The sequence below is a fragment of the Diospyros lotus genome, chromosome 3, assembly GCF_014633365.1.
Source record: "Diospyros lotus cultivar Yz01 chromosome 3, ASM1463336v1, whole genome shotgun sequence".
NCBI lineage: Eukaryota > Viridiplantae > Streptophyta > Magnoliopsida > Ericales > Ebenaceae > Diospyros > Diospyros lotus.
In genome coordinates this window covers 42193992-42210358 of record NC_068340.1, presented here as the reverse complement: position 1 = coordinate 42210358, position 16367 = coordinate 42193992, and the positions used below count along the sequence as shown (strand labels likewise).

General features: G+C 36.6%; 2 protein-coding genes across 3 annotated transcripts; both read right to left on the bottom strand.

Moving 5' to 3' along the window:
* Positions 1-3698: 3698 nt before the first annotated feature.
* On the bottom strand, positions 3699-8175 carry LOC127796361 (uncharacterized). 2 transcript variants are annotated; one of them, XR_008021995.1, is made up of 7 exons: positions 7516-8175; positions 5654-5740; positions 5507-5551; positions 5310-5405; positions 5058-5188; positions 4292-4446; positions 3699-4200 (listed from the first exon to the last, which is right to left on the bottom strand). XR_008021995.1 is itself a non-coding variant. In XM_052328454.1 (7 exons), the coding sequence occupies exons 1-7, from the start codon at positions 8083-8085 to the stop codon at positions 4119-4121; spliced, it is 1137 nt and encodes a 378-aa protein (XP_052184414.1). In that variant the 5' UTR covers positions 8086-8175; the 3' UTR covers positions 3703-4118. The 2 variants fall into 2 exon arrangements, 1 of the variants encoding a protein (XP_052184414.1); XM_052328454.1 differs by having other exon boundaries at positions 3703-4200; positions 5087-5188.
* A 704-nt stretch (positions 8176-8879) lies between these two features.
* LOC127798234 (sec14 cytosolic factor) lies at positions 8880-15719 on the bottom strand. The gene is made up of 6 exons (XM_052331670.1): positions 15523-15719; positions 15145-15400; positions 12971-13007; positions 12054-12171; positions 9998-10108; positions 8880-9321 (listed from the first exon to the last, which is right to left on the bottom strand). The coding sequence occupies exons 1-6, from the start codon at positions 15592-15594 to the stop codon at positions 9172-9174; spliced, it is 744 nt and encodes a 247-aa protein (XP_052187630.1). The 5' UTR covers positions 15595-15719; the 3' UTR covers positions 8880-9171.
* Between the last annotated feature and the right edge of the window lie 648 nt (positions 15720-16367).

Sequence of the window (16367 nt, the reverse complement as noted above, 5' to 3'; positions counted from 1 at the left end):
CCTTTGTTCTTCTTCCTCTATTTCTTCTTCCCTGCGCATGCTGCCTCTTGCACGACCTGCCACCGACCTCGCTTGGCCTTCGCTACCGCCCTCAGGTCGCCCCCTCGCTTGGCCGGCCACCGAACAGTTGCTTCCACCTGCTCGTGTCGCCGCTTGCACGCAAGCACGCACCACCGACTCGTGTCCAATCGTTGAGAGCTTTGCAGCCATGGCTCGTGGTTGTGCGACCAACTTTGACCGCCCTCGGCCTTGCCGGTCGCCGCTTCCAGCCTTGCCATAATCGGCTGACACCATTGTTGGCCACCTCGCCTATTCGCACTCGCCTTGCTACTTGCCATGGCTACCCAGCTTGCTCCCGCCTTGTTGCTCGCGACTTCCTCCTCTGGCTAGCCATCGATCAACCTCCACATCTCTCTCAAGATCTCTTTCCTTATCTCTCTCGCATTTTCTCGGCCAGTGTTCTCAGCCTCTCTTCTCATTCTCTCGCAAACTCTTTCTCTTTGTGCTTCCATTTCCATTCTTATTTCTTCTTCATTTCCTCCCTTATTTATAGAGAACCCACGGTAGCCTCAAGCCTGCCTTAGCCAACCACCCTGACCAAACTCTCAATCTTTCTACAACCTTCTGGTTCCAATTGCTCTCAAACGAAAAGAAATCTTTCGGCCATTTGCAATTCCTCAACCCAATGAGGAAACAACTCATCATGCTCCACAGTTGTTCCCCACGCACATGCCCCCACACATATATATATAATATATATTACATAATTAATCTCTCCACTTCTCATTAATTTTATTTGAGGATTTTAATAATTGCACTTCGACCATCTAACACCATAATTATTTATCATTAAGCCACTCAAAACATCGATTTTCTCGAAATTAATAATCGATAATTACTTGATAAAGACTGATTTCGCCCCAGTGTTCTCACCAGGCCCTTATTTCGTCCTTAAACCGTTTCAGGGTTGATCCTTACGCAAAACTGGAGCCCCTTCAGGATTCCGTTTATTTTTTTGGAAGTCTCCTATGATGATTCAATTTTTCAGCATGAATCGAAGCTGTATTTTATCTGTACCAAAAACTGTCTCAATTCCAATTTCTTTTAATAGTATAAATCTTATATCGGAACGCTCATCGAGACCATATCATTTTCCTTAAACAGTTACACTCTGGGACATTCCCTACAGTCTACTCAGTATTTATAACTGTAAGAAATTACACTTAAATTCTTAATCTTTTAATAATTTCACCTATGATCCACGTTAAAATTACTCTTGAGCCCTTTAGAAAATTTGGGATATTACACCTGGGCTCTTGGTAGAGCTGGTTTATATAGAAGGATGAGAGGTTTTCCTGCATGTGTGTTTGCATTGGGTGTTGCAGGGTGATGTGATTGGATATCCGACGTCGATGGGGCTCCTTGACGGTGGCATGATGCCGACGAGTCCCTCATTAATGTGGATGTGATCCATCATTAATGAGGATGAGATCTACTATTAATGAGGATGAGATCTTGTGCGGGCGTGGGGGTATCCAACATGCGATAATAATGATGTTGTTGCAGGCTAACGTAGGACCAAGGTTGGGCCAAGGTCGAGGGCTGAGATTGGGCCGTGGGCGAGATTAGGCAGGTACGGTCCAGAAGCGATTAAAGTCATCGAAAGAGAAAGCAATGACATCCCAATCTAGCTAAAGATGTTGCATTTGTAACGTTAGTGACCATGACAAGAGGACTTGCTCGACGTTGTGTGATAGATAATGTATTTCTTAGATTATTTTTTCGGACTAATTTAACTCATTTTACAAGTTGTATTGCGCGTCTCATATTATTATTTTTTCCAATATTTTCAAGTTGAATGGATTTGATGTTCCATATCATCCTCTGTATTCTTTTGATGGAATGAAAAATGATAGGTTCACGAGTATTGCCGGTAACAACTATAATGTTTTTCATATGAATTTTAACAATTACTTCCTATGATGATTGATTTGTTTTAAATTGATGTCTGCGTTCACATTGGTCAACATAAGTAATGCTCAATACGGATAATAAATCAAACTCGTCTGTTATAAAATATTCTTAAATTATAATTTATTTACAATATTATTCAACAAATAAAAGTATGATATTAAATTATCTTATGTGTGCATGCGAGGGTAATTGTGTGTGTGGGGGGCGAAATAAGGATTATGATGGGGGGAGAGACTAGGAGTGATAGGGTCAAACGAGGATTTTGATTTTGATTTAAGGGAAATTACTGACACGTTCACATTGAGTAAAATAAGAAATATCTACCCCACGGGGTAGCTCAACGGTGGAAGAGGGAAATGATGGTAAGGACGTCACATGTTCGAGTGGTGGGAGGAGCAGCTTGAAAATAAGTGATGTAATTTTTGCTGAATTGTATATCGTTGGAGTCAATACTGACTTTGCTTACTGAAATCATATCCGGATTTACCTACATGTGGTTCTTGGGGGGGGTCATTGGCCCAGTATTAGGGGAGCGTAATCATCGATACCTAAATTATAAAAAAAATAATAATAATATTTGACGTGCATAGGAGATCAAGCCTCCCAGTAGTGTTGATATCTATCAATAGTAGTAGTAGTCTCACCAGCGGTAGTGTGGGAGTAATCTCTCAAAATGAAGGGGGCTCCTTGTGCGCAGTAAGCACTGGTCTAACCACTGTGCCCGACTAAGTTATCATAATTAATCCCCTCACATTCTATCAGACCGAATGTGAGGCACGTGAATCACCTTTCGAGACAAGTAGTAGGAGTACTAACTGGTTCAGCGTGTGTGAACAAAGGATGGAAATATAGCAAAAGATAAGTGTACCTGAGTCAGTGCTTCCACTCAGTACTCCCACAAGGAAAGGACCTCCAATTTTCTCTCTCTCGTCAGGATCTATGAATATGAGTGATGCAAGTGCTAGCGGTTGAGTTGCCAGTCCTTTTGGTAGCGTGTTGACAACGGCTAGGACCCCAATTTGAAATCATTATTGGTATATTCTAATCTAAGCCTCGCATTCACATCACTTAATAATTCATCTGGCCCTCAATTATTCATCCACTTTGTCATGCACGCATATATTATTACGTCCATGATGAGCCAACACAATGAAAGATCACAATAATTCAAACATATGAACCCTGCCAAGCCAACAAACTACGTAATTATTTAATTTATGCATAGATTATAATCGTATTTAAATTTATTCAAAAAAATATATTAGAGAATAAGATTACTTAACTTTGAGAAATTAATCGACCGAAACTAAAACACTTCAAATGAATAAAAAAAAGAAAACAACGTACCTACTTATTTTCATAATCTCACTCACAATCCTTCACGAGCAAAGTCCAAAAACAAGAATTTGTTTCTCAAACAAGAAAAGCGAAGGCGGGTGCATGTGTAAATTTTCCTCTCCTTTATTTGGAGAATTAGGTATGGGTAGAATCACAGCAGAGAGGTTATATAACTTCTTCTTTTAAGGGAGGGGAAACAGAAGTTAACAAATAGCAGAGCTACAAATTAATTTCCATCTGAGAACATTCGATCTCTATCTCAAACAGATGGGCCGTTGCCATACACTAAAAACCCAACCTACAAAGACAAGCTTATTTTTGGGCCCTCAGATAAATGATAATCATGCACAATAAGGGAAGCCAATGCAAAGGTCTGAAATAATCCAAAGAGGGCACATGAATAACATATATGATAATCATGTTCTGGAATAGGCATCGCAATTTTTAATCACTGCTAGCTACTTTTGTTCTCTCGAGAAACGAAACATAATGCTCGGATACGGGGTAATTAGTCACAAAAGAATAACATGATTAATGATTAAACAATACAAAATTCTTCTGATAGAAGTTCCCTGGAGACTACTACAATACCCCCAAGAGAGCGGGTAAGTTTGTGACTAGCAAAAAAAAAAAAAAAAACGACTATCCTAACTGTTGGTGACCAAAGCACTCAAATTTGTTTTATCTAGCCATGTGAATGACATCCACAGTTGTGGAATAAGTATAAGCTCTGCTCAACTGACATCACTTCCTCTTACCAAACAAATATGCCACATAAAAGTTACACAGGCAGAATCAAATCTGGCCTATAGCAACATCTCTGCAATCTGAACAGCATTAAGAGCAGCTCCCTTGCGTATTTGATCACCACAAACAAAGATATCCAACCTGTTCAAAATTCCCTCACTTAGGATTGAGGGTTCAAAAACAGACCACCAGAAAGGAAAGGAAGAAATTGCTGGCTCAAAACAATACCCACCCATAGTTTCCATCTTGGGACACATCACGCCGAATCCTACCAACTGCAACATCATCTTTGTTTGAGACTTCAAGAGGGGTAGGGAAGTGATTGGCAGCCCGGTCATCAATAACCACTACGCCAGGAGCATTACTCAGAATATCTTTTGCTGTCTCCTGGATAAACATAAAATTGAATCAAGTGTCAATAGTCTTGAAAAAAAAAAAATTGAAAAGCCTTGTGAGTATAAAAACTTTTAATAAATTTAGCGTGGATTCATGCAACAGGCTTCATATAATTGTTTAGCAGTGATAAAGAATCAAAACCATTTGGCTCAGAAATAATGTGTCATTGATACCCAGCTTTGCAGTAATAAGCCAATCAAGAAAAATTAGGCATAATGGTTAGAATAATTAGTTCAGTGGAAGGTTTAAACCACAGTTGCTAAATTGAAGGACTGGAATTCAAGTTAATGTGAGTTTGTTCGGGCTTAGTGTACAAATCACACACGGTCAATGGTATCCCATTTGACTATGAATTATGAAAAAGGGAAAAAAAATCCACGCCCACACGGCACCCCCGCCCCAAAAGAAGAGTTCCAAAACTCCCCTTTCATGATTTGGTTTGTATTGCCTGAAGACTTATCTAGAATAACTGCTGGGTCATATCAAAGCTTCTTTTTTTTTTTCGGTCAGGCCAAGTCATCCAAATGTTAAGTGTAAGTGCAAGTGCAAGTGCCCCACATAGCATTATTGAATGTTGAAGAAAATTGAGGACAAAATCTCACCAGAACTTCGGTTTACAATGCAATATTACCTCATCAAGAGGCTTCTCAAATTGGAGGTTCACACTTTCAGCATGTGCACGCATAACTGGGACTCTTATGCATGTGGCTGTTACTTTGACATTGATTTCATTCTACAATAACAAAGGTAGAATAAACAAATTGTCCTTCACTCAAAGCAATTCAATATGAACATACACAGAGCTAACTTGGATACTGACAACAAACTATAGAAGATTATGACTATATACCTACCCATATTTTCCTTGTCTCCTTTACTAACTTCATTTCCTCTTCATTGTAGCCGTTTGACATGATAGGTGCATTGTGGGAGAAGAGATTAAAAGCATACTGCATGTAGCAAAAAGTATTAAAAGGTAAAATTGACAACTAAAATCAATAATTGACAATTGTTCAACTTACATATGAACTAAAGGAACAAAAAGGCAGACCTGTTGTTTAAAAATTTTACAAGTTGGCTCCTTTCCTTCCAGGACCTTAGGAAAACCAATCATGTCAATGGACTAGAAACAATTGATCAAATGTTTGACATATTAAAGGAACAGTAGACAGATACGAGAAGGGAGAAACAGGAAAACCTCACGAGTCTGCTGTTCAAGCTCTTCCATCGCAGCAGCACCAGCACCACTAGCTGCTTGGTACGTACTTACAACCATACGCAACACCTGGATCACCATGAGGAATGTAAATGAAACATTAGCCCCAGGCCAGTAGTTGGGTAAGGCCTTAAGAGTACAGATGTGTTCAATTCTTGCTCAATATTATGCAGAGCATGTATAAAATAAAAAGGAAGGCTTTTCTTGAATTGTTAGAACTGAATAAAAACTTGGGTAACTAAACACTACAATTATCTTTGTGGCTAGGGCCAGGCTATCACTCTACTATGCTATACCCTGCGTAGTTTGGATGCTTTTCAGCACACTAGCTTAACACCCCACATACTTCTCTACCAAAGCCAATGTGCCTCCATTCAATGCAGTCACCCACTACTAGAGTTTCAAGTCACAACTCTAGACCACATCTTCAGGACACCACCTCTCTACTGTCGCCACCAATATAAATACGGGGTTCAAACTTTTCATCAACAATTGAGTGCTACAAACCTACTATATGTTTCTCTATTTAAAACTCTTTGTTATAAAATCAGCTTTACCCCATCCCACCAAGCTATTGTTGCACCCAAACTGTCTCTCTATATATAAATATAAACTACCTCACCTCTCTTTCTTGTCAGCTCCAACAATTACCACACTAGCACCCATAGTAATCCAAAGGTCATTGACCATCCATTGTGGTTCTGATAATGATCTTGAATAAATTAGTCATTTGTGATGGTATTGTTAGTTCACATATCATATCTATGAGGAATAAGCAAAGTCTTAAATTTAGTGTCTTCATCCAATAATAGCAATTTATTTGCAAATTTTTACAACCTTTTTTTAAGAAAATATTTCTTGTAAAAATAGTAGAGTTCATATTTTGAGGCCATCTGTAAATATTTAAGTGGGTTGCTTTGCAACAATTAAATTCTTTGTGAAGATGTTTAAGAAACTTTATTTATGTCCGGTTATTAGAATAGCTTGTCTATAAAGTCACTAAACTCTACACGCATGGCTCTCAGTACAAATGAGACAAAGGTCTCTTGATCTTCTGGAGGAAAAAACAAAAGGCCATTGCAAGAACATTTCAAATAAATGAATCACTACAAGTCACATACTAGTAAGCCCATATCTTCAACCATTTGGATGTGCAATGACCAAGAAAAATTTTGACTAGTCTGGATTTCAGTGTTCCATGCAGATTAATTAGCACCTTTGTTGTTAACCACATCTCATTTGGGGATGCAAATGCACCACCAGAAATATCAAGGCACAATATTAAAAATTAATAGCATGAAACTAGTCCCAAATCTACCATATTATGTCCAGCATTTTATTTTATGCCCTCATGCAAGAGAAGAATCCATATTCAGGACTCTAATGAAACCAATAAAGAAAGTCAAATTTTGCTTAAGAAACAAACATGTATAGTCCTTTGCCACAAAACCTAACATTTTCCAGGCACCATATTTATGTCTGAATGTGTATCTATATATATCTCAGTGTGTGTGTGTGTGTGTAAAGCTTAATCATGAAAAGGCAGCTTCAGTGCCCCGGTACAAGTTTCCGACCACTTGCAAAAATAAACTGATACACTAAAATAATTCATGTGGCCAACCTCGAGATTAAGGCTTGTGATCGCTGTTGTCACTGTTGTTGTATGTAATAATTCAAATCAAATGGTTCTGCACAAACTGAATAATAAAAGAGGCAGCTTAACTGTTTCCAGCCATGACCATAAGAACAAATGTTGTTAATCTACTGCTTCCAACACTAGCATTGCACAGGGTACAACTCAAAGTGAATTCATGCCGAGGCATTCATGAGTGCCAGATTCGTACCTTGGCACGGCGATGAAGGGGCGTGGCGGCCATCAAGCATATGATAGTCGAGCAGTTAGGGTTCGCTATTAGAGCCCCCTTTCCAGACCCAAGCTTGATATGCGCCATAGCCTCCGGATTGACTTCGGGAATGACAAGCGGCACCCCCTCGTCCATCCGAAATGCCGAACTGTTGTCAACGACAACAGAGCCGCAATCGACCGCGATCGGCCCAAACTGCTTGCTGATGGAACCACCTGCACTGAAGAGAGCAACTTCGACGCCACGGAAGCTGTCCGGGGTGAGCTCTTCGACAACGTAGTCCTTGTCCTCGAATGTGAGGTGCTTACCGGCGGAGCGTTTGGATGCGAGCAATTTGATGGAGCGGTAAGGGAAGGAGCGATCGGAAAGGACGGAGAGGAATTCTTGGCCGACGGCGCCGGTAACGCCGACCACAGCGAGCGAAGGGCCGTCTTCCCTGAGGGACATGCGGGCAGAGGAAGGGCGGAGGTGGGGTTTGGAGAAGCGAGAGAAGGCGGGGCCGGCGCCGGCGAGGAAGTGGAGACGGTGAGGCATTGCAGCGGCCGCCATCTTGCGAGAAGAGAAGGGGGTTTAGATACGGAGGAAGAGGAACCCCGAGGGAGAGTATGTCTGAGCCTACTGACTGCCACATAATGACAACTTTCTTCCCCCTTTTTACTTTTATTAGATTTGTAGCTTCCAATTGGACGAATTTCCTTCCCCTTATATATATACCAAAAAAAAAATATAGTTATTATAACTATATTTATCTTTATTTTGAAAGTATATTTAATAAAAATATAATTCTAAGAAAAGTCATCATTTATATTTATTTTGAAAATAAAATTCTAAAAAATTTATATATAATACATTTTAAAAATTTATTTCTCCTCTATATCCAATATAATATTTACTACCACCCAAATTCTATATAAAATGAATTTATGCATTTTTTATACTTTAGCGAAGACTTATTTAAAATATAAAAATAATCAATGAGCAAAAAAATAAAATATATTTTTTCTTAGCTAAAAAATTATTCAAAATACCTCTTAATAACTTAATTATGTCTTTAAAATGAAAATTTTTAACTCTTTCAATTCTTCCATTATGATCGATTATATAAATTTTAACTATCATATTGCGTGTGATTGCTTGCTGCAATACAAAACATTGCTTTTAAAAATCAAAAACCCAAAAAATATTCAATTCCATCTTTGAGAGGAATGACTTCAGAATGCATTGATATGCATTTCCCTACAACAAAATGCAACCTAAACCTATAGGATGAATGAATACTGAACCCTCCATGGATCAACCATTCAATTTGACCCAAACCCAAATTTACAACATATACATAAATATACCACAAACCAACGTTTCATTTCAGGATCTCTCATTCTCTCTTTTCAATGAGACATTGACCAAATTCTGAAGCTTCCAACAGAATTTTCAGCACATTAACTGGAAATTATAATCAACGAAGTTCGGTTCAGCAGAGCAGAGTATTATTCTATTGACTAGTAGAAAAGCTGTATCAGCTGCATTATAATAAACTATTTTGATGAGATTGAGACCAATAGATGAGCTACAATTAGAAGATGATGATAACTTGCTGTGACCCGTAAATTGGGATTTGGGAGCATCTCTCTCACATCAGACTTCTTCTTCATTCTCCTTCGGGGTCAGCACAACATCTTGCAGAGCTACAAGCTTTGCCCGCCCACCGTACTCTGTTGGTAGGGCCTCTTCCCCAACTTCCCTGATGAACAACTCCTTTTCATCTTCATTGCTTACTATCACAACCTGCACTAATCACGGAAGCAAGCTAGTTCGGCAGTACAAAAAAGAAGATGTTCAAGTTAAAAGCAAAGCATCCTCACATCGATCCAATATATAAATATGTAGGGTAGCGGCTTACAATGTTTCTATCTCAATAGACTATGCACAGAAAGGCCATCTGACCAAAATTTTGAAATGGTATCTAACTCATATCGGAACAACAGATGCCATTTATGGAGGAATAATGTCTTGAAGGTGACTGATCAAATGATGAACTTAAATTGATAGGAAGAGAATCCCCAAGTCACATTAATCACTAGACAAAACTAAGTGAATTCTATACGTATATCTATACTAATATAGAGTGAAGCTATGTTTGTTTATGTGTCGTATATATGTAAAGTCCTTCGAGCTCAGCAAATTAGTTAAGAAGTATATCTATACTTTTAGGTAGTGTTTGTTAACCAAGATATAGATCGAAAAAAGTGAGATATGAAAAGCATTCCAGACAAAAGTGTTTTCTATTGTGTTTGTTAAATTTATCTGGAAAAAAGTCATGTGACTTCTTGTTTTGGACTTTCCAAATAAATTTATTTCTCCCCTCCTTCGGATAAGTTATCTTGGACCTTATAGATAAATTATCTTGATGCAACCTTATCTTACTTATTTTAACAAACGCTACCTTAAGAAATATACATACCTTTTCTAGAGTTGCTTTTTCAAGGAAGTAGGAAACCATCCTCCAAACGCTCACAAAGAACCATGGCATATTTAGAAGATAACACTTCGCCAATCGCTCGGGATAGTATGACTACATGAACCAAATGGAAAGCTGTGAAGAGACGTTCATGTATATATGTAAATGGACCACAAAAAAATAAAAGCAGTTTAAGCAGCAGATTAACATTACAAAGTTAATGATTTAGATCAGATCTATGTGAAAGCAGCCCTCACAATCAGGAGATTCATTACAGCAGGAGAGTTTATGCATTGCCATAACAAACTCAAAATTCACGGTTGTGGGCCTTGGGGCTCCTTGATTATTGTCAATTGATAGCTAAGCTGATCCAATTGTCGCCTTTTTTTTCTCCTTTCTGAGCACAACACTCAGAAATATTACACTCCTAAATCTTTTCCATTATTGTTCCATGGAAACTTTTGATTTGAACTTGCAACAGGTATTTTAGCATGATTTCCAGGGATAAAAAAGAAGTAATATATTGTCAGGGAAAAAAAAAAGAAAATGCTAATGTGCATTAATTTTAGATAATATTGCAGATTCCACCAAATTGCCAGCATATGCAACTGTAGCCATCTGAACCATAAGATAGCCTTAATATGAGTTGATTGTGAAGTGGAGATATGCTCCGATTTGATCTTATTAGGCCTAAAGCAAATAGTTCATCTTGATGAACATAGAATTAGCACTACTAAATGTCAGACAATCAAGTAAGAAAAGCTTCCTAACCCTGTCACTGGAGACCCACTCTTTACTAATTGTTATTGTTACTTTTTATGCAGCTCCACGAGAAGGTGCAAAAATCATGCTTCCATCAAGATAGTCCAAAACGATTAACTATCGAAAGAAATTAACATGAAATAACAAAAACTGGAATTCCAGTTTATACAATAAAATGCATCAAATCAGACTGAAATTGACCAGAGAATAATATGAAAAGTCAAAAACCTTCTGAAATAATGAATTATTTCAAAATATATTGAGAAACCTAAACAAGAGTTATTTCTATTTGTCTATTCTCTTAAATTGAGAAAAAAAGAAAGAAAATCTTAAATTTAAAACGAAAACTGAGAAAGTAAAAGGGAAATAAGGAGAGACAGAGAGAAATAATCTGTTTTCTTTTTTCTGTTATTGGAGGTAACTTTCCCCTTGTAATACATTAACAAGATACTCCTTCGTCCCATCCCTGCTACTGTAGAGCCCAGAAAATTTTTCCACTCTTTCCCAGGTTACCCCTTATTGACAAATTTCTAATATTCATTTTACCTTTTATTAAACCCCATCTTTCTATCATGTTATGGGGGCAAAACAAACACACACACACACACACACATATATATACGCGCTTAAAAGAGCTATCATAAATTGTTATCCTTTGACCTCTGGTAACTTTTAAATAACAAATATCTTAGTTAAAATAATTTTGATTTTTTTTTTTTAACTTTTACTCCATTGGAAACTTATCTGCATTTATAACATAGGCATTTATGCTTTTAATAAGATATGAATGATTTTGACATTCATTTTATAATTAATGCTTTATATTGATAATCTATTAACCCTACAAAACAACACATAAAAACCGCAGGCAAAGCAGAAAGCATCTGGAAGTTGCAAGACTAACAAAGTCGGATCTTTCTGATTTATGGAATCCAACATAAATATATAACCAATCAAGGAGCCAGCAGATGTCGTAATGACTCAGCAAGAACATCAAATTTTCAGGTGACAAATATCCCTTTCTAATGACTTTGGCTCTATTCCAATATAATTCTCATATTACTCAGGATATATTGCTTCACTCTCTTTTCTGTTTTAGTTTTTACTAATGAAAATGTTTAGATAAAGCATTGGATTGCAACCACCTTCTTTCTGCACAATATACCTCAACAGAAAGAAAGTAAAAAAAACATTGTTTTTTCTAGAAAATATTTTCGTCTATTCCTAACATATTCATCTACCACCCCAGAGTATCAATTTCCATACATAAGAAAGTGATGTAACAACAAAGATTTACCTGCAAGAACTGAAAACCAGTTATTAATGCACGAGCATCAATGTTCTTGTAACTTATTTGTTGCAGATCAAGAACTCCAATCAACTTCTCATTTCCTATTTCTCTTCCTTTAAAAGAACTGGAATGTGCACAAAAAATCAACAAGAATTAGACTCCTTGCACACAGTTATCATCAGAAAACTTCCCTGCTAAGATCAGAAAGAAGGGAATCATACAGTTGGTGGATGGAAACAAACTGTTCAAAGAAAAATACTCTTTATACAGAGTTTTCCAAGCCAGAAGAATGACATATGCATAAAACAATTCATGAAAATTAAAAACTATAACAGAAAGAAGGGAATGACATATAGTATATACACTTTTTAGAAAGACAGAGAATGGTATGCATGCATGCACATACATATATATATGGAGAGAGAAAAGGTAATATTTTCAAAAGTCAAAAAGGAAGAAAAATTAGAACACGCTTTTATTTACCACCCCAATAAAAGAATAAAAACAGGATTTCATCAAAAATAGGATCAAAAAAATTAGTTTGACAAAAATAAGATATTTTTCATCAAAGTGCCCACCTCAAAGGGTGAATTTGACTTCCCAAGAAATATCACAGAGAAGATATGGAATAGTACAATAAGTGATCCTCTATAGATGGAAAACTATTATAGCATTTTTTGTCCAGAAATGTCTTTCTCCCTCCCATGTGTGTATGCACGCATGGCTGACACATGCCCTTCAATTAACAAAATTCTTGTTAAGCATGGTTTACTTTACATTTTTGCCACTGAGAACTAATATTATAATTGAAAAAGAATATTGAAAATTGTCATTTCATAACACATATAGAGATTTTTTAACAATAACAACTTTCACTGGTTTCTATAACATTTTAATCACCAGAGTATTTTATTAAAGTACACCTTGCAATTGTTTTGTCCAGCAGATGAACCACGAATTCTGCACCAACAGGGGAAAAGAAAAAGAATCAGATAACTGCTGCTTTCTTGGCTTGCAAGATAATGAAATGGACTAATTTTTGCACATCCGCAGGGGGGGAGGGGTAGGAGTTAACATTGTTTACGCTGTTTTTCATTCTTTGACATTCAGGTTCATTGATTTTTCTCAATAAATAACTAACTAAATGCATTCAGCTTTCTTGATTTTATACATAACAACATGATATAAGGGTAACAACAATTAATATGGCATTTGGAGACCACAACCATTGGATGCCCATCACCATGTCAAACAAATCTTCCGTAGACCTAGATGGGCCAACCTAATCTATTGTAAGAATACTCAGTAGGTGTGTGTGTGTGTAGGCAATCAGCAGAATACATCAAACAGTCTGGAATTTCAGAACATTCAGAAGATTAACACTTTCTAGAATATTTTATGACTTGGTTCCAGACAGCTTACTAGCCTTATGGATTTACAAAGTCAGTGAAATTTGTAACTATTAGAAAAAACCAATGCCAAAATCATTCCAACTACTAAATTATGATCAGAGGATAATCTTACAAATGAACATATCTTGAAAGAATGTTGATGAAAATGATTTAGTGAGGCCTAGGATTGTTGCTGTTATATATGAAATCATTTCAAAAGCTAGTTAATGAAAATATATCATATCAAAAGTTATCAGACCACAAAGTCACTAAAAAGAAGACCAAGCTATATGTGCTATGACTTAATGCTGCAGGATTACTATGGATCTAAAAAGCCAGTATGCAAATAGCAGCCATGTGAAGAGTATATTGCCTTAAAATATCTTGAGAAGTGGCTTGTAAAGATCACAATTTTGAAATCAACCACAATATCAAACACAATGAAAAGTTTAGTTAGACCATTCCATGAAAGTTCAGTTACATAATCAATTATTTTTCAGAATGCTGATTAATTCTCGAAAACCAACTACCCAACTCATTCCAAATGGTAAACTTCTTAATTAAGGGCCTTTCATTTCAATTTGAGCCACAATTTTGATATCCAAAGTTCTTCACTCTACATATACAAGGAATTAAGAGGGTATTGAGACAATATCTAGAATCAGCATTAGCAATAGTAGACAAGGGTAATACAGGAATAACATAGAGATATGAACCCAAAAATGCACTGAAGTTCATTGATTTTTTGTTTTTTATATCAAAGCTATAAGGTTTATTGCTGACAAAAAAGAATTTCTGTAAGGGAGAGAAGTATTGTTTATGATAACTATTAATCCTTTATCAAAGGGTTGCATCAAGAAGGGCATCTAGCGTAAAATTTTGTCACATTTTTCTTTTGCATGGATTTGTATTTTCAATGTAACTTTTAGAAGTCAATTGGCATTATGAATGCCATGTCACCAACCCTAACTTGGTTAGAATAAGGTGCAGTTGATGACAATGATGATGTCAGCAAATGCTACTGCTCACATAAATTCAAAATGAGCATCAAAATCACAACCAATAATCTCAACCGCTTTAATAATGTCTGAAAACTAAATAAGATAATGCATCTTCCTAACCAGAAAGAACATAAGTAAACAAAAGTGTATTGAATTTGTTTAAGATAGAAATAAACAAGCAACCCATGCAAAAACAAGTATCCTTTTTTCTTCTTTTTTTTTTTCAAAAGTTGAAAGTTTGCTCTGCTAGTGATTCCTAGACACTAGGTAAATGCCATGATCCCGGCACTTTTCTGCAAGTAAAAAATCATTATAACACCATTAGCAATACAATAAACAATGATACCAACTATGAGTGTAACTAAAACTCTACTGTTGCCCAATGTAGGGCATCCCTAAAAAGCTTACGGAAAGAAAAGATGACAGTGCGAGGCCAAGTGTGGCAAAGATAATTGTCGTAGCCCCACGTCAATGAGTCAATCACACCATGCCAATCCATAAGGTCCAAGCTAATGTCCAGATCACGTGGACTACCTTTAAATTGACTAATTTTTTTAGGGCAGATTCAGATGGTGCCCCATGAATAGGACGATACGTGATGAAAAAGCATATTCTACTGATTAAACAGGAATCTTTCTCAGCAAAACCAAAACAAGTAATTACCCTCGCAAACTTTTTTAGATAACAAGTGATCTAACAACTTACTCTTGAACTGGAGTTGATCCTTAGGGGGAAAATGCCTCTTTGCTTTCACAATCATGACTGGGTACCCGTCTTTAGATAAACCCTGCAAGTAAATCTTCCGAGCTGCTAATTCGTCGGGAACTTCAGAGGCCGGAATGAAGCCCAATGGGACAAATGAAGCCCTCCATTTTCGCCACTGGACAAACATCTTTGCCGCTTTCTCAGGGTCCATTGATCTCGCAATCAAGAACCTCATCAGCGTTGCGTCGCCAAATGTCTGGAACTCAACAAAATTCATACAGCAAGCATCAAGGAACTGACGAACTGGGCATCATTTATTATCTTAAATGCATTCTGTAACACTGCATATTTGTATATATGTATGGCAATGTAACCAACCTCAGTAGAAGAGCCCAGCTTCTCGACCGATCTCCTCATCTGGTTCAGGCCATTCTCGGGGCTTCCGTCCATTTTGGGGGTTTCCGGTTGAGAACACTGTGGCTTGACTGCTGTGCAATAATGAACTTTTAACTACTGAGATGTGCGTTTGTGTCTATATACAGAGAGGGCGGGAGGGGAAGAGAGAGAGAGAGAGAGAGAGAGAGAGGGTACTAAAGTAGTCAAAGTCAAGGTGTGATAAATTGGGACGCAAGGGGCTCAGCCCCACAACCACAAAAGTTGTAACCAATCCCAACTCTCTATTGATTGCTGACCTTGGAATTTTTGTGAAAAATATTAGGATAAATTACATTTATCGTTATTTATTTTATTATAATTAAAAATTACAAAAAAACATGTTACACTTTTATTTTGTTATTATTTTATTATAATTAAAATATCTTCAAATTCTTTGTTTTTATTCTCTCTCACCTTCCCTTCAATCGATCATTTAAATGAGAGATTGAGAGAGAGAAAATAATAAAAATTAAGTGTCATTTATTATCATATTGTACCTATTATAATAAAAGGACTATATTATATTGCCAAATTGAAAGAATTTAATGTTTCAAAGTTAAAAGTTGGTAAATGTCAAAATTGAGAGAGGGAGAGAGAGAAAAAAACAAAAATTAGGTGTCATTTATTGTTGTATCATATTTGTTATAATAAAAGGACATATTATATCATCAAGTTAAAAGAATTTCCTATTTCAAAGTTTTTTTTTTTTCAAAAGTTAGTAAATGTCAAAATAAAGAGAGAGAATTTTCAAAGAATTCAATGGTAAAATATTCATTTTATAAATTATT